Source organism: Notamacropus eugenii, chromosome 4, assembly GCF_028372415.1.
Source record: "Notamacropus eugenii isolate mMacEug1 chromosome 4, mMacEug1.pri_v2, whole genome shotgun sequence".
Taxonomy (NCBI): Eukaryota; Metazoa; Chordata; class Mammalia; order Diprotodontia; family Macropodidae; genus Notamacropus; species Notamacropus eugenii.
The window spans coordinates 216,486,461-216,509,499 of record NC_092875.1 but is presented as its reverse complement, the minus strand read 5'-3'; the positions used below and the strand labels follow the sequence as shown (position 1 = coordinate 216,509,499).

The 23,039-nt window shown below is 35.0% G+C and overlaps 1 protein-coding gene across 4 annotated transcripts in view; it reads right to left on the bottom strand.

Annotated features, from left to right (window-relative positions):
* RTTN (rotatin) overlaps positions 1–23,039 on the bottom strand; it is a 216,018-nt gene that overhangs the window by 86,980 nt on the left and 105,999 nt on the right. For all 4 annotated transcript variants that reach the window (XR_011966004.1, XM_072604121.1, XM_072604122.1 and 1 more), the window contains exons 27-31: positions 20,713–20,867; positions 12,769–12,988; positions 10,066–10,194; positions 9,474–9,584; positions 4,529–4,687 (exon numbers count right to left, since the gene is read on the bottom strand). Coding sequence is in view for 3 of the 4 variants with exons in the window: in XM_072604121.1 (XP_072460222.1) it covers positions 4,529–4,687; positions 9,474–9,584; positions 10,066–10,194; positions 12,769–12,988; positions 20,713–20,867 (774 nt within the window). In the remaining variant the exon portion in view is untranslated. The remainder of the gene's footprint in view (positions 1–4,528; positions 4,688–9,473; positions 9,585–10,065; positions 10,195–12,768; positions 12,989–20,712; positions 20,868–23,039) is intronic.

Below are 23,039 nucleotides of genomic sequence, written 5' to 3'. Positions count from 1 at the left end.
GATACAAGCAGGACCAGGAAAACAATATTAACACCAATGTATGTGGAAAGAACAACCACAAAACTTTGAAGAGGAATGTTGTGAAATTATAAAAAACAAGGCTGGTCCCACAGAAGAGATATGAAAAGGCACCTCCTTCCATTCCTTCGCACATGTGAGGGACCATGGATGTAAAATACTGAATTTAACATCAGATTTTTTTTCCTAAGTATTGATTTGATTTTGCTGAGTTTCTTTTCCTCCTCTTCCTCTTTTAAAAATTTCTTTATTATAAATGATGGATGTATGGGAGGGGAAAGACAGAGGAATACAGACAGCAATCTAAGAAATGTAAAAAGAAAATAACAAAAAAACCCTATTTACAAAAAATTATATACATTTTACAATGAATATAAAATCCTGAATGAAATGATATGATTAACCAAAATGCTAATATGGTATTCTCCCAAGATCGAGATGGATCTATATTAATAGGCATTAAACAACTTCGTTATGTTTTAGAGACGAGTTAATGTAAACACTTGAGTATGTATCACCTTAGTCTTCTGTAGTCTTTTACTGTTCTTCACGATCCTATGGACCACAGCATGCCAGGTTCTTCTATCCTTCACTATTTCTCAAACTCTGTCCAAGTTCATTATGTTTGTTGTTTCCATGACACTATTTATCCATTTCATCCTCTGACATCCCCCTTTCCTTTTGCCTTCTTGTCTTCTCATTATGTGGTCAAAGTACTTAAGTTTCCACTTCAGCATTTGATCTTTCAGTAAATAACCTGAATTTCTTTAAGTACTCGCTGATTTGACCTCCTTGCTGTCCAAAGGACTCTCAAAAGTCTTCTTCACCACAATTCTAAAGCACTGATTCTGTGGAGCTTTCCTTATAGTCCACGTCTCACAGTCATACATTGCTACCGGAAAAACCATAGCTTTGACAATACTGACGTTTGTGAGCAAGATGATGTCTCTACTTTTTAGTATGCTGTCCAGATTTGCCACAGCTTTCCTTTCAAGTCCGCAGTGAGCTTTGAGCTTAAGAATCTAAAATCTGACACTGCTTTCATTTCTTCTCCCTCTATTTACCAGGAAATAATGGAAACAGTTGCCAAAATCTTAGGTTTTTTGGTGTTAAGCTTCAAGCTAGCTTTTACACTCTCCTTTCTCACCTTCATAAAGCACTTTCTGCCACCAGAGTGGTCTCATCTGCATATCTGACACTGTTGATATTTCTCCTGGTTAACCTTAATTCCAGCTTTTTATTCACCCAGCCTGGCATTTCACATGATGTACTCTGCGTATAAGTTAAATAAATAGGGTAACAATATGCAACCTTGTCATACTTCTTTTCCAATTTTAAATTAAGCACTTGTTCTATGTTTGGTTTTAACCATTGCTTCTTGGTCTGCACACAGGTTCCTCAGGAGACAAGATGGTCTGGTACTCCCATCTCTTTAACAACTTGCCACATTTTACTGTCATCCACACATAAAGCCTTTAGTGTAGTCAATGAAGCAGAAGTAGATGTTTTTTCTGGATCTCCCTTGCTTTCTCCACAGTCCAGTGAATTTTGGCAATTTGGTCTCTAGTTCCTCGTACTTTTTGAAAATCAGCCTGCTCTAATTTGGAACTCTGCCCAAAGGGTTATAAAAATGTGCATACCCTTTGACCCAGCAATAACACTTCTGGGCCTGTATCCCAAAGAGATTATACAAATGGGAAGAGGACGCACATGTACAAAAATATTTATAGTAGCTCTTTTGTTGGGGGCAAAAAATTGGAAATTGAGGGGATGCCCATTTATTGGGGAATGGCTGAACAAGTTGCGATATATGAATAGAATGGAGTACAACTGTGTTATAAGAAATGATGAGCAAGCAGATTTCAGAAAAACATGGAAAGACTTACATGAACTGATGCTGAGTGAGGAGAGCAGAACCAAAAGAATATTATACACAGTTACAGCTACTCTGTGTGATGACTGATAGACTTGGCTCTTCTCAGCAATGCAAGGTTCTAAGACAACGCCAAAAGGCTCATGATGGAAAATGTTATCCACATTCAGAGAAAGAATTATAGAGTCTGAATGCAGATCAAAGCATACTATTTGCTCTCTCTTTTTTGTTTTGTTTTCTTTTGTTTGTTCTTTCTCATGGTTCATTCCAATAGTTATAATTCTTTACAACATGACTAATGTGAAAATGTTTAATATGCAAGTATATATAGAGCCTGTATCAGACTGCACACTGTCTTGGGGAGGAGGAAAGGAGAGAAAGGGAGAAATTTAAAACTCAAAAACTTGTGGAACTGAATGTTGTTAAATAATAAATAAAATTTAAAAAAACAAAAAAAAAATTGAACATTACCCAGCCTGCTCTTCTGGTATTTCTTGATTCACGTATCATTGAAGCCTAGTTTGCAGAATCTTAAGCATAAATTTGCTGGCATGTCAAATGAGTGCAACTGATTGTTAATTTAAACATTCCTTAGTACTGTCCTTCTTTAGGATTAGGATATACATCAATCTTTTTCAAATCCAGTGGCCACTGTTATGTTTTCTAAATTTGCTAGCATATGGAATGTAGCACTTTAACAGCATTATCTTTAAGGGTTTTAAATAACTCAGCTAAAATTCCATCACTTCCCCTAGCTTTATTGTTAGTAAAGCTTCCTAAGGTCCACTTGACTTCATTTTCCAAGAGGTCTGGCTCTAGATCAGTAACCACAGCTAGTGGTTAGCAGTGATGTTCAGATCTTTCTTGTGTAGTTCTTTGGTTCTTCTTAACCTCTTCTGCTTTTGTTAAATCCCTATGATTTTTGTCTTTTATCATGTCCATTTTTGCATGAAACTTCCCTTTGATATCTTTAATATTCTTGAAAATATCTCATCTTTCCTATTCTATTGTGTTACAATTTCTTTGCATTGCTCTAAGAAAAGTTTCTCTCTCCTTGCAATTCTCTGGAATTTTGCATTCAGTTGGGTACATCTTTCTCTTTTTCCTTTCCCCTTCCTTCTTTCAGCTATTTATAAAGACTCTTCAGATAGCTATTTTGCTTTCGTGCTCTTCCTTTTCTTTGGAATGTTTTTGTTGTTGCCTTCTGACCAATATTGCAAAGCTTTATCCATAGCTCTTCAGGCACTCAATCTACCAGATCTAACCCCTTAAATATATTCATCACTTTCACTTCACATTCATAAAGGATGCTGTTCAGGTCATAGCTATATGATCTGATGGTTTCCCTACTTTCTTCAATTTAAGTCTGAATTTTGCAACAAGAAGCTCATGATCTGAGCCACATTTAGCTCCAGAATGTGTTATCCACCTTTGGCTGCAAAGTATATAATCAATCTCTCATATTGACCATATGGTGATGTTGATGTGTAGAGTCATCTTTGGGTTTATTGAAAAAGAGTTTTTGCTATGACTAGAGAACTATCTTGACAAAATTCTATTAGTCCCTGCCATGCTTTATTTTGTACTCCAAGGCCAAACTTGCCTGTTATTCCAATTATTTTCTGATTTCCTTCTTTGGCATTCTGATCCCCTAAGATGAATGTGAATTTGTGTGTGTGTGTGTGTGTGTGTGTGTGTGTGTGTGTGTGTGATTTCTTGAAGATCTTCTCATAGGTATTGTGATGTTGAACAGTTTGCCTTGGATTAGAATAGATAGCATTCTGTCATGTCTGAGATTATACTTCAGTACTGTTTTTCTTATCTTTTACTAACTACGAGGGCTACTCCATTTCTTCTAAGGGATTATTGCCTACAATAGTATATGTAATAATCACCTGAATTAAATTCACCCATTCTCATCCATTCAAATTCACTGACACCTAAGATGTTGATGTTTAATCTTTCAATCTCCTGTCTGACCACATTCAGCTACCTTAGTTCACAGATCTTACATTTTGGTTCCTATGCAATATTGATCTTTATAGTATCAGACCTTCCTTTCATCACCAGAAGCACCCACAGCTGAGTTTCCTTTGGGCTTTGGCCTAACCACTTTATTAGTACCACAACCACTTGTAGTTAACCTCCATCTTTCCCCATTAGCATATTGAATACACTCTGATCTGAGAGGCTCATCTTCTGATGTCATCTCTTTAATCACTTTAATAGTCTCTGTGGAGTTTTCTTGGCAAAGATATTTGGGTGGTTTGCCATTTCCTTCTCTAGTGGATCCCCTTTTGTCGGCACTCTCCACTCTGACCTGTCCATCTTGGGTAGCCAAGCTATGGTGTAGCTCATAGTTCATTAACCTACATAAGCCCCTCTACCACAACAAGAAGGATCAGTAGTCTCTAATGTGCATTAAATAGCAGTTATTAAAGCATCAGAAAATATTACTTCAATCATGAATTATATAAAGTACAAAGCACCAAGAATTATACCACCTACGATCAAATTTTAAATGATGTTTCAAAGAGAAAAAGCCAAAAATTTCCATTTTTGTGGGTTGTCAATGAGATTAAATTACTGAATTAATAAACTTTCAAATGAAATAAATGAATAAAATAGGTGACATACCTCTCTGCGAACCATACTACATTCTGAATGATCCAGAAGAATGTTCACCACCATGGCCCAAAGTCCACCAGAGATGTTTTGACAACTGTTGGCTAAGGCAATACATCCATGTTTATCAGAAGTCAGAGTTGCTCCTATTGCCAGGGAAGTGAACCTGACCTATTTAATGAAATAAAAATGTGTTAAACTAAACAATCTTACCTTGTTATCAATTTCTACAGGTTTTAGGATATTTCGAACAGAACAACTATGAACCTAGGTCAAGTAGTCTAACATAATCAGCTGTTCCTGTTTGGACTTCTCCACCATGCCTTCAGGAACCTCCTCATTCTGCAAGATCATATTAGCCTTGGTATTCACACATCATCAGTACCATCTGTTCTTGGGACCCCTCTAAGTGGAGGGCAAAGTGAAGAGTTCCTCTAAAAACCTCCATTTAAGGTGGGAACACAGAGTAGGCATTCATGCAGTTCCCATCTGGCTGTACTCTTTTGGATTTCTCCATAATGTCTGCAGGCAGGTTACTCCCTCCTTTTCAGCTTCCTTTTGTGTGTTGTCTTCCTGCATTAGACTGTAAGCTTCTTGAAGACTGAGACTGCTTCTTTTTTTTTTTCCGGTAATTATATCCCCAGAGCTAAGTACAGTGCTAGGCAGATAGTAAGCACTTAATAAATATTTCCTGACTAACTAACTGAAAATAGAACATGTAAATTAAATCATTATTTAAGAACATATGTTAAATAACTACTAGACTGCTTGCTACCTAAACAAATATAAATAACTAAAAACAGTTTTCACAAGCTGACTAATGTATTATATTTTTCCAAAAATCACGGAGGAATCTATTATTGTTTATTAAGGTATCTACATGGACAATGGGCAATATGTGTTCTTAATCTTCTTAGTGGGAATGAGTTAGTCTTTCTACCATTCCTATACATGTCATACAGAATAGCACCTAAGACAATGAAGAAAGGAAGAATAGTTAGACTAAACAAATATGCAGAAAAGAAATTCATGTTACAGGTCACAATTTTAAGGGTACTCTGGCACTGATTTTTAAGAGTGCTTCAACCTCCTTAAAATAATTAACATAATTCATAATCATTTTGAAAACCCAAACTATCTGACTATATTAATAGATATAGAAAAATCATTTGACAAAGTACAACAGTAATTTACACCAGAAACTCTACAAAGCATGGTCACTGAAGAAACTTTTAAAAATATGATTAAAAGTATATCTCTCAAACCAAAAGCTAGCATTATTAGCAATGGATGAATATTAGAACTTTCCAATTAAAAAAAAAGCAATAAAAGGAGAAAAGCAAAGTTGTACTATCTTTTACCACTGTTATGTGACAAAATTGTTTTGGAAATGCTATGAAAGCAAAAGAAATTAAAATCACAAATATAAATAAGGAGACAAAACTTTCCTATCTGGACAGACATAAGAGTTCACAAAGATGACCCAAGCGAGATGATTAATATTGATTCTGTATTTTTTTAATTGATTCTATTTAGAATTAATTAATTTGTCCAGTAATTGTTTGTCGTGGTTCTTTGTCTCTGATTCAGCTGGTCTGTAATGAGTTAAGTTTAAAAATCCAGCTCTCCTGATAATCACTGATCTAACTCTTGCCTCAACGAATTTAACTGACCAAAGGGGATATATGTGAAAATAAGGGAGTTGGGTCTAATATCTTTACACCATCTTTACAATAATGAGCACTTCTTAATCTTGTGATAGAAGAGAATATGGGGGTAAGGTCATTGTTAGTCCCCATTATCAAACTTCCAACCAATCATGCTGTTCCCTGTGCCTCAGCTTTGTAACCAATCATGTCCTCAATCCCCCGAGGTCCTCTATCCTGTCCTACTCTTTGTTCTATAATGTCCAAAACCTATAAAAGAGAAGCTGTCATCTGCTTAGGGTCTTTGGTAAGCCACTGACCTCTTTACTGACAAGCAGCAGGCTTCTATCAATAAATGTTATCTTTCTGGAAGAATTGCCTCAGTTTACCCTTTCATTAAATTACAATCAGGACCCTAGTAAATGAACAAAGAATCAAACAGAAACAACTAAAAGCTTTAGTAAAATAAAAAGATATAAAATCAACCCAAAAAATCAAGAGCATTTCTTCGGAGCAATAACAAAAACAAAGAAGAAATAATAGAAAGGAAAAATACCATTCAAAATTACTACAAAATGCATTCAATATTTAGGATTTAATCTTACCACAACATACTCAAGGCTTATGTGATTAGAATTTGGAAAATTTAAATAATTGGAAGAAGAGTTTTTGTTCACAATTAGCATATGCCAATAAAATAAATGCACTACAATACTTAAACTACCAATTACAAAATTAATTTCAAGCAAGAAGATGTTGCTTGAATCTCAAAGGAAATAATAAAAAAAGATAAGTATGATGGAGAAATAATACTTAATGACTACAAACTGCAATATAAAGCAATAATCATCAAAAAACTGTTAGATAATGGTTAAAATATTGAAAAGTAAAGCAGCGGAATAGAACAGAAAAGCAAGAATTAGAAATAAGAGAATTCAATGGCCTGCTTTTTGATAAACCAAAAAATACAAACTACTTGAGGGAAAGACTATCTATCTGAAAAAAAGTACTGGGGAAAAACAGAAAGCAATTTGGCAAAAAAAATAGCTTTAGACCAGCATCTTACACCTTATACCACAATAATTACAAATGGATATATGACCTAAAAATAAAAATACATATCATAAAAAAGTAGGAAAATGGATGGAGATGTCTTTCACAGTGGGGTTGGGTGGAATTCTTAACCAAACAAAGAACATAGGAGGCTACAAAGGATAAAATGGAAAATATCAATTAAAGGAAATTGAAAAAGCTTTTGCACAAATAAGAAGGAATCCCAATTTCCAATGAATGAAGGCATAAGTTTTTCACAATGAAATCACATAAAAAATGATAAATTCTGCTATAATGCAAAATGTTGTAAATGATAAATATCATATCCCCAGATAATGTTGAAAGATTAAAACATTAAAAACATTACCTATAGAAAGCCTTTTAAAAATGAGAATTTATAAACACTACTTAGAGGCTTTGATTTTTAAAGCTGGGTATTATTTTTTCTTCTAAAATTAAAAAAAAGTTTACTTATTCCTCTATTTTTATAACACATTAAAATCTGATTATATCTCCTCATCTCCCCTAACAAATGAGTCTTCCCTTGCGACAAAGACCTTTTTTTAAGAAAAAAAGTAAAATTCAGTAAAACCAGCTATCAACTGTGTTAAACAGTACATGCAACATTCCACATTCTTCCTCTAGTAGTAGTCTTCTGGGGTGAAGGTTTTTTTCTTTTTGAATTATATGATTTTACAGGCACTCTGTTTTACTGTTCTTTTTCATTTATATTGTTGTCATTGTATTTGTTGCTTTCTTTCTTTTGCTTTTTTACATCAAATCATACAAGTTTTCTTATGTTTCTTTGATTTCCATTCATAAGGTGCAAAAATATTTCTTTACATTCATTTACCACAATTTATCAATTTCCTCTTTAGTTAGCACTTCCTTGCCACCACAAAAACTGCTGCTATGAACACCCTAATATTTGTGGAAACTTTCTATCTTTGACCTTCTTGGGGTAGATGCTTAGAGCTGATATTTCTGGATCAAACCGAGATTTTAGTCACTTTTTTCTGATAATTCCCCAATTCCCCACTGTTTTTCAGAAAGACTTGGATAATTCACAGCTTCATCAACAGAGGATCGGTGTACCAGTATTCCTATATCCCAGCCAACACTGAAGGGGACTCCTACTCAAATCACAGCAGCAGGAACAGATGTCTTAGGAAGTAGAGGGTAGCAGGAAGAAATATTTTGAGAAAGGGACTAGAAAGGAAAATAGTCCCATAGAATAGTAACAGCTGAGAAGAGACAGTCCTGGAAGCAGTAGTATGATACAGTTAACTTCAGTATGAAGATGAGTCTCCAAATGGAAAAAATGTTTATTAATAAAGAATGCTATAAATTAGGTTGCATGTTGGGGTTTCCTGTAGGAATCCCTTTAGTTTAATATATATGTAATAAGTGTACAAATGTGTGTGTGTCTATTTGTGTATATGTGTGTATATGTATGTGTCTGTGTCTGTGTATACAGGGCATATATACTACATATATGTGCGTATATGTATACGTGTATATACATATGGTTTTTATACAGTGTTTATATGTATAAATATGTAAGTGTGTATATGTTGTTGTCTGTCCTTTGTTCCAGAAGAGAATCATGACATCAGGAAGTTGATAGCATGACATGCAAATGAATTGGATTTAAGTGAGGCATGGCTGTGCAAAGTCACCAGACTCATTTTCTCCTCTGGAGCCATCTGGGTCCAATGGCAAGATATGGATCAGGACAACTGGAGACAGCCCTGGATGTAATGGGAGACTTTGGCCTTTTTAAGCTCAGGTCTTTCCCAGGTCTCAATCTGACTGAGGCAATACCCATTCACTGATTAAGACTAGGTGAGAAATGAGGCAAAGAATTTAATTTAATTAATTTAATTAATTTAATTTAATTAAGTAATTAAATAAATAATTAAGATTTAATTAATCAAAAATTAATCAAAAAACAAAAAATCAATTTGGAAGGGGAAGACCCTCAGGGTTTCTGGCTCACTTTGAGCCATCATAGCCAAAACAACACCCAGGTAAGGCTTGGGCTGAGATATGTGTGTGAGTTCCCCTGAGCACACGTGTGTGTGTGTGTGTGTGTGTGTGTGTGTGCGTGTGTGCGTGCATGTGCATGTATGTATATATTTACATTTAAGTACAGTCACTGATATATTTCTGCATTTGAAATGTTTTTTATTTTTATACCTTCACACATGATAAACAAAAAAACCCCCCAAAAGTTGAGATCCTAGTTTTATACTAACCTCTGGATCCCTATCAACCCATAATGGAATCAACCAAGCCAGTCCCTGTTGGGTAAGATTTTGTTCCTCATTGTTACTGTCATAAGGCAAGGACCACATTGAAATCCAATCCTATATTTAAAAAAAAAGAAAAATAAGCTTCAATAAATCTTAATTTTCAAAGTGTCCAACAAAGAAGGAAAGAGAATGTAAAATAATTAATTCTACTTTTAAAAATAACAAAAAGGTAATAAACAATATTCAGCACTGCTTATAAAAAATGTCATTTCAGTAAAACATTTTTAAAAACCAGGCACTCAGATTTATAATTAAAATTACAAGTATATTTTTCCAAATATGATCATTTAAAACTGAATTATTCTACTGAATGCAGTTATTACTTTTAAAAACAAAATTCAAATTAAACACATATTTATTTAAGCATTTCCAAATTCTAAATATTATCTTAACTGAAAATCACTTTGTTTTATAAAAGTGAAAAGACTAGAGAGATGTTTCATGTAAGAACCAACCATCAGAACTCTTGTAGCATTTCTGTTTTTTAAACAAACTCTACAGATGACAAGCTAAGGGCAGTTTTGAGGGCTCTCACCAAGATATTGGCCTGACTCATCATCTCATGGGACAAATGTAACAAGCAAAGAACCGTGCTCTTTGTGACACCCTTTCCCATGAAGGACATGGCAGTTCCTCCCCGCTCCACATAGAAGGAAGAAATGACCTGAAAATCAAATATAAAACAATCTCATGGTAGCTTTACTGTGACTGGTATAAAAGAAAAGAAAACAAAATTATACTGAGGTCAGTGAATTAAATCCTGATTACATAAAGAGAGAATATTCTTTTGAAATGTACTTTTCCTTTAGAATTTGGGTAAAAGATTCATGGTATCCTCCTCTCACAGAATCTTGGGACAATTAATAATATTGTGACTTAAAATATACTTGTCACATTGCTTAAGTCTCATACCCTCAACCTGATTCTTACTTAAGTTAAAATCATGAAACATCAATTAGTTATTTAAACAAATACTATTTAACTGGACCTATATATTAAATGTCACTTAAATATCAGAAAAAGTGAACCACAGTTGATTGAAAGAATACTAGATTCAAGTCAGGAGATAGAGGTTCAAATGTTGGCTTCTCCACTTACTGACCATATAACCTTGAGTAAATGACTTCATTTCTCTAGCAGTCTCCTCACCTGATAAAATAATACTACCCACAACACAATGTTGTTGGGAGGAAAGTGTTTTGCACAATGTAAAATAATATAAAAACATGATCCATCATTATAATTTTTAATAAGATGAAGAGATACAAAGAACACTAGACTGGGAATAAAGAGATATACATTTAAAAACAAGCTACAACAATTCCTAGTTCTTTGACACTGGGCACATCGTAAAGATAAAGATTTTAGAGTTTGAGGGATGTTGGAGATCATCTAATAATAATACTAGCTGGCAATTATATAAATCTTTAAGGTTTTCACAGTGTTTTTCAAATATTATCTCATTTTATCCTCATGAAAATCCTGGGAGGTTATTACTGTTATTATTTCCATTTTATAAATGAAGAAACTGAGACACGGAGAAGTAACTTGCTCAAGGTAACATAGCTAGTAAGTATCTGAGGCTGAATTAGAACTCAGATCTTCTTGATTCCAGATACAGCACAGTGTCCTCTGTGCCATCCAGCACAATATAGTCCATCCAACTTTTTCATTTTGCTGACAAATGACTAAGGACTAGAAAAGTTAAAGTAAAATATGCAAAGTCACAGAGGAAACAAGGCTGATCCCCAGATAAGGAGACTAAATCCAACTCTCCACATAACTGATGTGTCAATACTCATAACTATGTACGACCTTTGCAAAAACACCTGTAACAAGACCAGTCTCCCCATCTCTAAAATCAGAATAATAACACTTACACTACATATACCTTCAACATTTTTTATGAAGAAAGTTCTGTATAAACTTAAACTGCAACATAAATGTGAATTGTTCTGTTTTAAAGAGATGGATAGGATCTTTTGACTGTAACTAATCCTATTAGATTTCTCAAAGTTCAGTCACAATCACTTTTAATTTGGAATGCCATACAGAATGTCCTGTTATCATAGTGTACAACATGTGTGACCATAACAAGATTACATTTTTTTCCCTCTACTTGGGTACTTATCAACTTGGCATCTCCTATTTCTGTCAGAAATTATCCAAAGATTATTTATTCCAAAGATACTTGGAATAAACGTTACTAAGAAATATATTTGAACTTGAAATTGAACCTCAAAGTGATTTATTAACGTTCCTCCCTAAGTAAGCAAACAAATCTATTGTAGTTGAGCTATTTTAGGGACTATTTTCATTGATTAGCACAGGGTAACTAAGAGTTTGTTGGCTACTAAAAGAATTCTGAAAAGAATAGAACATTCTCGATGTACTGAAGAAGTAACAAAAACATTATTGGGTTTAAGAGCAAAATATTGCAGGTCAGACTTTAAATGAAAGACTGTGTAACAATGCAATGAAATTATACAAACTTGAAACCAATCCAATGGCAAAACTCTTCTTTCTCCTTCACTTAAGTCATATTCTGTGTGTGTGTGTGTGTGTGTGTGTGTGTGTGTGTGTTTGTCCTTCGCTGCTGAAGAAGACCATGCCATCAGAAAAATAATGACATGACTTGCACTTGACTTTGTTTTGAGTGAAGGAGGGCTGTGCAGGTCACCAGCCTCACTTTTCCTCCAGAGCCATCTGAATCCAGTGACCAGATATTCATCAGGATGACTGGAGATGATCCAGGATGAGGCAATTGGAGTTAAGTGACTTGCCCAAGGTCACACAGCTAATGAGTGTCAAGTGTCTAAGGTGACATTTGAACTCAGATCCTCTATGTTAAGTTAAAGACTGAATATCTATTCAACTAAATTATCAATATTTATACTACTAACTTATTTTAAAAGGCAACTAATTGTTCAGTAACACCATATTAAAGATAAACAAAAGAATCCTAAAATTTAAGTGTTTTTTAAATGGGGAAGATACAAAGTATCTCTATATCTGATGATTAAAATGGGTTATGTCTATTATAGTTTTGTGATCTCATTCTCATCTGCAACTAATTAATGTGCAATCCTGAATAAAAAAAATTAAATTCAAAGTCCTAGTTCCCACATCTTTAAAAGTTATCACATGTAGCTATTGTGAAAGTTTTCAAAAATCAACACACAACAAATACTCAAGATAGGAATAATGATACTAAACAACCATTACAAGAATAATCTACCTCAAGAAGGCCTGACAGGTATTTTGTACAAATGGAGAATGGCTCAGTTACAGTAGAATGAGAACTCCACCCTGGGACTGCTGTGATGTGAACCATTCCTTGTAATGTTCTCTCCAGGGAAGGTAGTCCATAAAAATGAGGCACATCTGTTACTCTCAGGCATTGTAGCAGTTTCAGAGCCAGCTGTGTCTTGAAAACGTAAATAAGTTCCAAAGACTTCCTATGTATACAAGAGGGGAAAAAAATCAACTATAACACAGGTGTAAGTCAATTTAATGGGCCACTTTATTAACTGTACAGAGTTACTTGTTACTCATTGTTATCATAAAAGTAAAAAAAGATGTCAGTAAATATTCCTTTCATAAAACAAATATCCCTAAGTAAACCAGTAGACTATAATCAGAGGGCAGGACATATAATTTTAAAAAAAAAGAAAAAGAAAAAAGGAATGATATATTGGAAAAAAATACTAAATCATTATTATCACTAAATATAACGACAGAAAGTGAGAGTGAAACAGTAAATATTATGCCTTGGACTTTAAAAACTTGAACTCTTGAGATTTAAAAAAAAGCCTCTTCCAATCATGTTATTCATTTAAAAATTATCTCTCCTTAGTTGAAAAAAGGACATATGGTGATGTCCTCTTAGAATTTTTTAAAACAGTGCTTTAATATCGGAACACCATTATAAGCAATATACTATTAAAAACAATTGTAAAAAAAATACAGATGACAGAGGTAACCTAGAGTGAAGCTCTTCCTCAACTACCCCAAATACCAAGAACACTGCAATTCAACAGTTCAGCAAGTGGAAAACTGAAAGAGTTTGCTACAAAGGAAATTTTACAGAAAAAAAAATCCCAAAACTAAATACTAACTCATCAGCCTATTGTTCCTACCCTCATCTCAACCCCCTCTTCCACAGCTTATGACTGCACTAGATGACAGTGCTTAATGCAATTTTAGGTACAAAATTTTTGAGTTAACTTTGGAGTCCTTGAGGCTTGTGACCAAAGTGTCATACTCAACTCCTCAGTCTCTCTCACCCTGCTCCCACCCCAATCCCCACATATCCAATCTGTTGCCAGCACCGGTTCACTTTACATTTGCAACATGTCTCTAATACTGCCACCACCCATGCAGGTCCTCATGCCTAAATTATTGCAATAGCCAGCTTGATTCTTCTTTCAAGTCCCTCCTCACTCTAGTCCATCCTCCAGTCACCAAAGTGATTTTCTTAAAGCACAGGCCTCACCATAACACACACACACACACACACACACACACTCTCACTCGATGAACTTCAGTAACTCCCTATCACTTCCAGGATCAATTACAAAATTATAATTCCTCGGTTTAGCATTCAAAGTCCTTCATAACCTAACCCTATTACTCACCTTTCCTTTGTTTTTACACCTTACCCTCCCTCCCTCTAAGCTCCCAAATCTCCTCAATCCAGTGACACTGGCACCCTGGCTGTTCCCCACACAAGACATTCTCTCTCAACTTCAGGCATTTTCACTGGCTGTCTCCAAGCCTAGAGTGCTCTACTTTCTTATCTCACTCTCCTGGATTCCTGGACTTGTCAAGTCTCATTTAAATCGGTTCTTCAAGAAGCCTTTCCCAACACCTCTTGATTCTAGCACCTTCATTCTGTTTCTTATTTCCTGTTTATCCTGTATGTAGCTTATTTGTAAATTGTCTCTCCCACTGGATTGTGAATTCTTCGAAGGAAGCATCTTTTTTTTTTTTTTTTTTGTATCCCCAGTGCTTAGCACAGTGCCCAGCAGATAATACATGCTTACTAATGACTCTGGGGAAATCACTTTACTTATCTGGGCCTCAGTTTCCTTATCTATAAAATAAGGAGACTGGAATAGTTGGCCTCAAAGGTTTCTTTCAGAACTAAATCGATGCTACTATGATTATGCGATAACCTGTTTTTTATAGTGGGGAAGAGGAAAAGAAAGAAATTCAAGAACAAAATTTATATTTCCAAAAGAGATTTATTATAGGATATTTTTTAGGACCAATCTGAGATGTGTGGGACAGGCTAGAATGACATGCTTCAGACCTCCAAATCTGCATTCAAACTGGGGGAAGATAGCAAAGTTCTCCAGATTCTTCTTCTTCCTCCTTTTCCCCTTTACTTCTCCTTCTGCTTTTGAGAGAGCCTTCCCAACTCTCTCTTTTTTATAAGAAAAACATTCCATCTCTGGTGATGTTCTCCTTTTAGGAAGGTGCCAGGATGATGACTGTTAGATAACAGAATGCTATCTATTATTTCCACCTCCAAATCTACACTTTGGAATCTTTGAGCGTAACAAATGGTCAACGAGCATGAGAATATGAGATTGGAATGGTTTTTAATTTACTCAACATCAGCTAACAAGGTAGTTACAGAGGATCTTATCTATGACACCAGGAGCTATGAGATGATTTGGTACTAGGTAAACACTGAACTATGAAGTTGAAGAAAAAGGGAAGAGATTTTCTCAACTCCTTTTAGAGGCAAAAGTAAAAGAAAGCAATAAAGAATTAACATTTATAGGATATCACCACTCAATTAACATGGGCAGGAATCTTCCAAGGGAGTTCTACTTTTTAAATTGCCAGTGAGTGCCTCCTATTAAATGACCTTGGACTGTTCACTTGGAATGATGATCCAAAGCCTTATGAAATCTACATGAGGTTTTTTCTCTTGGGTTTCTAGATAGGAATGTTAGCTCACATTCTGTAAGGGAAGGGGCATAATCTTCTAATAAACAAAGATCCTAACAAGTGGAGGGAAAGAGGTCTTAACTATTAAAATAAATGTGTGTACACATTTATATACTCCACAGCAAGCAATATCAATTTATTTACAGTCCCAGAGGGAAGAACAAGATTTGCAGGTGGAGAATTTGAAGAGGCACAGGAGTTCTGGGCTAAACAAAGAAAACAACTTTCATTTAAAGCAAGGATATCATGGGGGAAAAAAAATCAACCCAGTGACTTACAAATAAAATTTGACTGAGGAGAAATGAACTAACACTGAGAGAAAGGAGAGATCAAAATTAATAAATACTTCCTAATAAGAGAAACTGAGTCAAAATCCCCAGAGAAAGGAGATATTTCAGCAAATACTATAAAGGCTCTTAAAACAACAATGGAGCAGAAAATGTAGAAATAAGGAGGTGGAACAAAATATAGTATGCTTTAGGTCACTCTAAATAAAGCAGAAGTTGCAAGTGTCTCTAAGAATAACATGAGAAAAACTGCAAAATGTTTTGCTAAAACGCCCTGTTTGACCACTCTAGTTATTCCTGTTAAAAAGTGAAATGTGGTTAGTTTGTCATCACTTGTTCCTGAAGAAGCTATGGTGGCTTTCATTTCTTCCTGTTTCCCTAAGTTTTCACACGTTCCTGTAACTATCTTTTAAAATTTTATCTAGAAATAAAGTCAAGCTCACTGCACCAGTCTACAGCTTGTATATCCTGCTCCCTGTTTTGAAAACTGGGACAATATTTGCCCTGGCCTAAGATATGAAACATTGTTCCTAAACTCCAGAATCTTTTTACAAAGATCTCCAACAGGGACTCATGAATTGTACATTCTTTCAGTACTCCAGCCTGTAGTTCATCCAGATTTTGTGAGTTAAATTCACTAAGGGTGCTGTTATCTTATTATCTCCAAACTTTAGTTTCAACTTCTCTTCTTTGTTCTCTTTTCTTCTCTTTCCTTGAAACAGCAGTTCAACCATCTCACAATTATCTAGCATTATTAACCTAACTAACCTTAAGCAATAATCCTATCCTTTAATACTCCTTCTGCCCCTAAAAAAACATAAAATCAGCTTTTATTGTTCAAACACTCATTGTCAACATCAGCTCAGTTCGAGAACCTACTTCTGATACCATTATTATAAGGGAATGCTAGTTTTTCATATTCATCCTCAGTCACTTATGTTTTCTTCCACTTTTTTAAACAGGTCTTTTAAAAAAATCAGAATTTCTCAAATCTAGGTCTCTTTAGGCAGTTCTTTACATGAAGATAATTTCAGCTTCCCTTTTCAGTATTTCATTCTTCTACACACACACACACACACACACACACACACACACACACACACACACACACACACACACACACACACACACAAACTCTGTAAGGGAGCAGCGACTTGTCCTCCAACTTTTTTGTATTTTCTTATTCAATAGCCTATTCTTGTTATTTAGAATCAAATCCACAGTAGCAGTTCCCTTTTCCCTCATACCATTTGATGACAGATGTAATTACTATTAAGGCAACTCCCAAATTCATTAGTTATTCTGCTTCTGACAGAAAGACAGCAATGGCAGATGTCTGGACAAATTAAGTCCCCAACTGGTACAATATCAGATTCCCATGCTTTCAAGACAGTCTATAGTATATACCCTCCAAAATACCAGTTCTTGTATTCCTTCAACGATCATCACCCAAATGTTTTCCATCAAGCTTCTCTACTATATAGGCCCTAGACTTCCTATATATCTTAACGTAGAGTTCTACTAAACCCCATCTCCTATCCTCACTCTTAAGTATTGTGTTCCTTCTGATTAAGGTATGTCTTTCAAGAGCTACACTCTAGTCATGAATGTGTGTGTAAATATGTGTGTGTATGTCTGTGTGAATATATATATATGTTGCACCAAGCCCCACCTAGGTCAAATTTTCCTCCTACATGAAGACCTCTAGTTCACTATTAATTACTTTTAAATTATCTATTTCTGTAATATCTAAAATCCTGGATTTTATCTTTCTTTGATAGTTTCCCAAGAATTACTAAACATTTCTATTGTTTCTTTTTCTGTATTGTACCTGATAATCACTAGAGCACTTCATTTGTCAGATCAATGCAGGCCATTTTCTTTGTATAGCCAGTTCTCTCTTTTCAATTTAAAGGCCTCTTGATTACACTGTCAAGATCCTAAGCAAATACATTTTAATAATTTTTATTATATGTACTCAAATCTCTGACGAAGAGTCCATCATTACCATATTTGAAGACAAGATACAAAATTCCAAAATCTGCTGTCCCAGTTTTTTCAGAACATTGTATTCATATCTCCCAAATCTGCCTAATTATTCTGAATCCCTTTCATTCACAGTTGTAATGAAAAAGAAAATTTATGTTTTCTTTTTAATTAGAACTTTATTATGATGCCATAATGATGTTTTTTAGGTTCCTTCTAGTAGCATCATTTGTGTCAAGAATCATTTGGCAAATTAAGGGGAAGTTCTTCATCATATCCTTTCAAAAAGAGAGCTATTTTTTTTCATTACTTATATGTCAAAAAATAGCTGATTTGGTTGTTTTCCTTTGTTGTCCAAGAGAACCAAAATGACACCATATGCTAGAGTCAAGTGTCAATGTCTCTGACTGCAGCTGATCAAATCAATATGAGCTTGGAATGCTATACCACAAGTCAGGCACAAATAGTTGATGTGAACATTGGGGTGGATAACTCTAAATTTACACGTGCTGTGTTTTCTTTGAGCTGTTTCAATTCTGCTTTGTTCATAGAGCACATCACCTTCTCTGATATGGGCATGCCATGCTGAAAGGTCCTGTACCAATATCTCTCACATCATATAATCAATTCCAAAGTTCTTAAGAAAGACCTAGAGTGTCCTTCTATTGCTTCTTCTGACCACCATGTGAATACTTGCCCTGTGTGAGTTCTCCATAAAACAGTCTTTTTGGCAAGCATACGTTTTGCACTGAAACAACATGGCCAGCCCATCAGAGTTGCGTTCTCTGAAGCAGAGTTTGAATGCAGTAGAGGCTGACCAACCACCATCATAATCTCTTCCTCCTCTGACCATTAATGGATGATTTTTCACCTGATTATACCTGTGAATTAACATCACTATTTCTTGGAGCACAAGAAGCTCCAGCTGGCACAGATGGTCCACATTCTGAATGGAGAGCCTTGTATATCAAATAGCTCCAAATGTTCCATAAGTCTTCTCCTACATCACATTTGTCCACCTTCATGACATAGGTAAGAACTCTCCTCAGTTTCCACATCCTTTTTCTTGCTTCTTCCTTAAAGCACTTCTACCCTTTCAAGAAAAACTTCATTCTCCCAATTCATTTGGAGAAGAGAGCTCAATCACGATAGCCCTTTCTTTTAATTTCTTCCTCTAAGTCAAAGATGAGTTTGTATTTTCTGAATTTTTTTTTTTACTTCCTACTAAGAGAAATACAAACATGATATATACTCAGCAGGTCACTAAAATTTTTTCTTTGGCCTGGATACTTCCTTGAAGCACAGTCCATAGTCTTTTGTCTTCTTTAGAATAATAAAGTCCCTTGCCTTCCTCATATTCAACTTCTTTCGCTAATCCACATGGCAGACCGCAGAGGCAAACTGCTTATTTTTGAAACAGAAGATGTCAACCTAATGAGATCTATGAATATTTTAAATGGCCATAAATCTCCAGATATCTATGCCTTCTTCTTCCATAGAAGCTAGGTTCTATGGGGACAAGATTTAATTTATTTAACATTCAAGACATAAGGACACAGATGAAATGCAATTTATTAAATAAGATCTATTAATCTCATTTCACCTTGTCATTGATCTTTGTATATTACTTCTGTTCTTCTCAGAAGGCTATTGCTCTCACAAAAACTACCATACTCTACACATTACCATTTCTTTCTGTCCATAAAAAATAAAATTTCCCAACAACTATCAAGAGCTAAATTTGGGAAAGAAAACAAGGACTGTAATTGTTGTTATTTAAACATCTGATAATGCTAACATTATACTCCTTGTTGAATAAACAAAACAGAAGTTCATGACAGGAAATATATAGGTTCGTTCATTTTGCTATCACTATGTAACAATTTATGACAACTATTTAACTGTGAAATCAAATGGTTAGTTTTTGTCCTTTGTACTTTCAGTAGGCCAAAATGGCATCAGTATGGTGGGGTCAAGGTAGACTGCCCAATTGTGACTAATCTGACTAATATGAGCTTGGAAGGTCCCACCTCAGCTCAGGTACAAATAGCATATAGTGTATACATATACATATATATATATATATATATATATATATATATATATGAACATTTGAAGTGAAGCTGCCTCTAAAAGAAGGTAAAAATGGTAAAATCATATCAATGAAGTCTTTGGGTTCAGGCATAAATTAGATTTAAGTAGAACTGCTCAGTCATTGGCCTTGTTCTCTCTTCCAGAGTCATCAGATTCCAAGGGCAAGACGAAAGTCAAAATGACTAATGATAGTTCAGGATGCAACAGATGACCTTAACATCTTCAATGTCTAACCAAGCTCTAAGCACTCCACAGCACATGCTTCAGCTGCCTTCATGGCCACTGGAATAAATTATTCTCATCTGCCCAATCTGCCAGAGGAAGTCTTCACATGCTTGGGATAGACATCATTCTACTTCACTAATGAGTTCAAGACCCCTCAGTTAACCTCAACCTGGTTTGGCCCATCTGAGGAGACAGTGAAGCCAAGTACATCTTGGGTGAAGACAAAGAATATTTACATTAATGAATGCCTCTTAGTGGCATTGCTAATTGCTCAAGACAACTGGAAAATATTCAGAATCATAGATTCTAAAGTATAAAAAGAGATTTCAGCATTTTTGGAAAAATCTAAATCTTCTAAAAGGAAGATATTAGACTGATGATTTAGAAGGTTTTGTCTAGCCTTAAGTCTATATTACAATCTTTTTTATATATATACACCTCCTCTTTGGCACATATGACCAAAATAACCACACTAACGGAACAGAAGACTATGCCACAAACTTTTTCCCTCAATGTGAAAGATTGCAATGTCTTCAATGAAAAGCCTTATTACTAAAGCTCTAACAATATGACTGCATCTTTAAATACAGACATACTGGTCTGTTACATCCATGAATATGAGTACCTACCGGTCTGTTACTCCCATGAATATGAGTAGTAAGTTATTAAAGAAAGTCATCAGTTCCTTTCGTAGTCGTTGTTTGACAGTGGTCTGAGTGTCAGCTGCTTCTTCTTGCTCTTGCGTTTCTGACTGCCCAAGGAGTTCTAAAAGTGGATTCGGATTCTAAAAGTAAAATTTTTGAAAAGAACATTTAAAATAATAATTGGTCTGTGATATTATCTACTCAACAAGCTACATTTCATGTTTGTAAAAACAACTAAGTTACACACATACAAAGACTCTAATTGCATAATAGCTATAGTTTATGTCAAAAGTCTTATTAATTTTAAATGTTACTTAAAAATTTCCTTTCCTATGATACTAAAAAAATACTAAATATGCCTACACAATTTCATAGAATTACTAATAATTTGGTATTTTGAAGTACTATTAATTATACTATTGTTGTAAAAACAAAATATTAAACATGCTACGAAGTCTCAATATGTTATATCATGATCTGAATAAATGAATAAAATAAATATCATATTTCTTATTAGCCAAAACAGAGAAATAGATAGAAGTATGCTCAGAGCTATTCAGTGGTTTTTCAAACATATCTGACTCTGTACCATTTGCAGTTTTCTTGACAAAGATACTGGAATGATTTGCTATTTCCTTTTCCAGCTCCAGATGAGGAAACATAGGCAAACAAGGTTAAGTGACTTGCCCCGGGTCACATGGCTAGTAAATGCCTGAGGCCAGATTTGAACTCAGGAAGATTAATCTTCTTGATTCCAGACTTGGTATTCTATCCACTGTGCCACTTAGGTCTCCATGTACATTGTTAAAAAGGCAATATGCAGGCTATAAATGTGGCACAGTGAAAAAAACCACTGGTCTGAATGTTATAAGACCTTAGTTGGCTCCCAGCTCTCCTGTTACCTGGTACAACTCTGGGCAAATCATTTACTCTCTTTGGGCACCAGCATCGTTTGTTTAAAAAATGGCTTGGACTAGATAAACTCTAAGGTTCCATTCACTTCTAAAATTTCAAAATTTTGTGTACATATGAAACCCTATTTGTAATGAGATGCATTTTTGGGGTTTCCTTTAAGAAAAAAAGCAGGAGAAGAAGAGGGAAAAGCTCCATCTTTCTTCTAAATGTTCTGATTTCATTGGCATAGAGAATTCCTTCTAGTGAGGAAACTTCCCATGCCAATGAATATTTGCACCTGTTCTGCAACTCACAGTCTAGGGCTCCGAGAAGCCAGGGACCTTTCCACAGTCACACAGCCAGTCTGTGTCAGAAGTAGGACTGAAAACTAGGTCTTCCTGACTCCAAAGCTGGCTCTGTATCTACTTAATATTAATAACATTTATAAAATATTTTAAGAGACAGATGATAGAAAGGCCATGTTCCCAAATGAGATGGGAAAAGTATGGAATTAAGAATATAAGTAGAAGGGTTAGTCTTGATAAAGAGAAGAGCCATCTTTTCTTCCAAGACAGAAATTAAATTGTAGGGAATGGAAACATGATGGATGATGCTTAGAGCATCTGAGGTATCTAACTGGAGAGAAATCAGAGCTCAAGTAAAGCTTTTATTTTCTTGAATATGAGGCAGTCTGCTCAAGAGAAGGAATGCATTATGTAGATGGTTTGAGGAAAGAAGTGAAGTTTTAGAATAGACTGGGAAGTGCAACAGAGCATCAACAGGCAAAAGTAAAAACAATGCACGACTCAGGGACCATCTGAGATGAGATGACATAAATTTGTTGTAGACTTATTGTCTATTGTCTATTTAGAAGGTTTTATCCAGCCTTAAGTCTATATTACAATCTTTATATATATACCTCCTCTTTGGCACATATGACCAAAATAACCACACCAACAGACTATATTGTGACTATATTGTGACTCCCCCTACTGGTACCGAGCAGCATACAAAGTAGAAGGCAGATGGTATGGGTAACCGAGGGTTGGAGTTTTGAAAGGTATTTTCCTGTTGCAACATGAAAGGTGGTACAGGGATTTGAAGACAGAGAACAGTGGAAAGTTGAACTCCAATATGAAAAATACGAAAGGTGATCACCAATATGATCTTAGAATATAAGAGAAGCATAATGTCTAAAAGAGAGGTTCTAGCCCTTTTATATATTGTGCTCCAGTCAGACCACATCTGTGATCTTATGTTCAATTTGGGGCCATATAAAAGCTAGTAAGTATCCACAAGAGAGCAACTAGCATGGTAAAAGGCCACAAAATCACTTTATCAGTACTTGTCGAAGTAAATAGCATTTACCTAGAGAAAAGAAGATATATGATGGATATGATAGCTGTCGTTAAGTATTT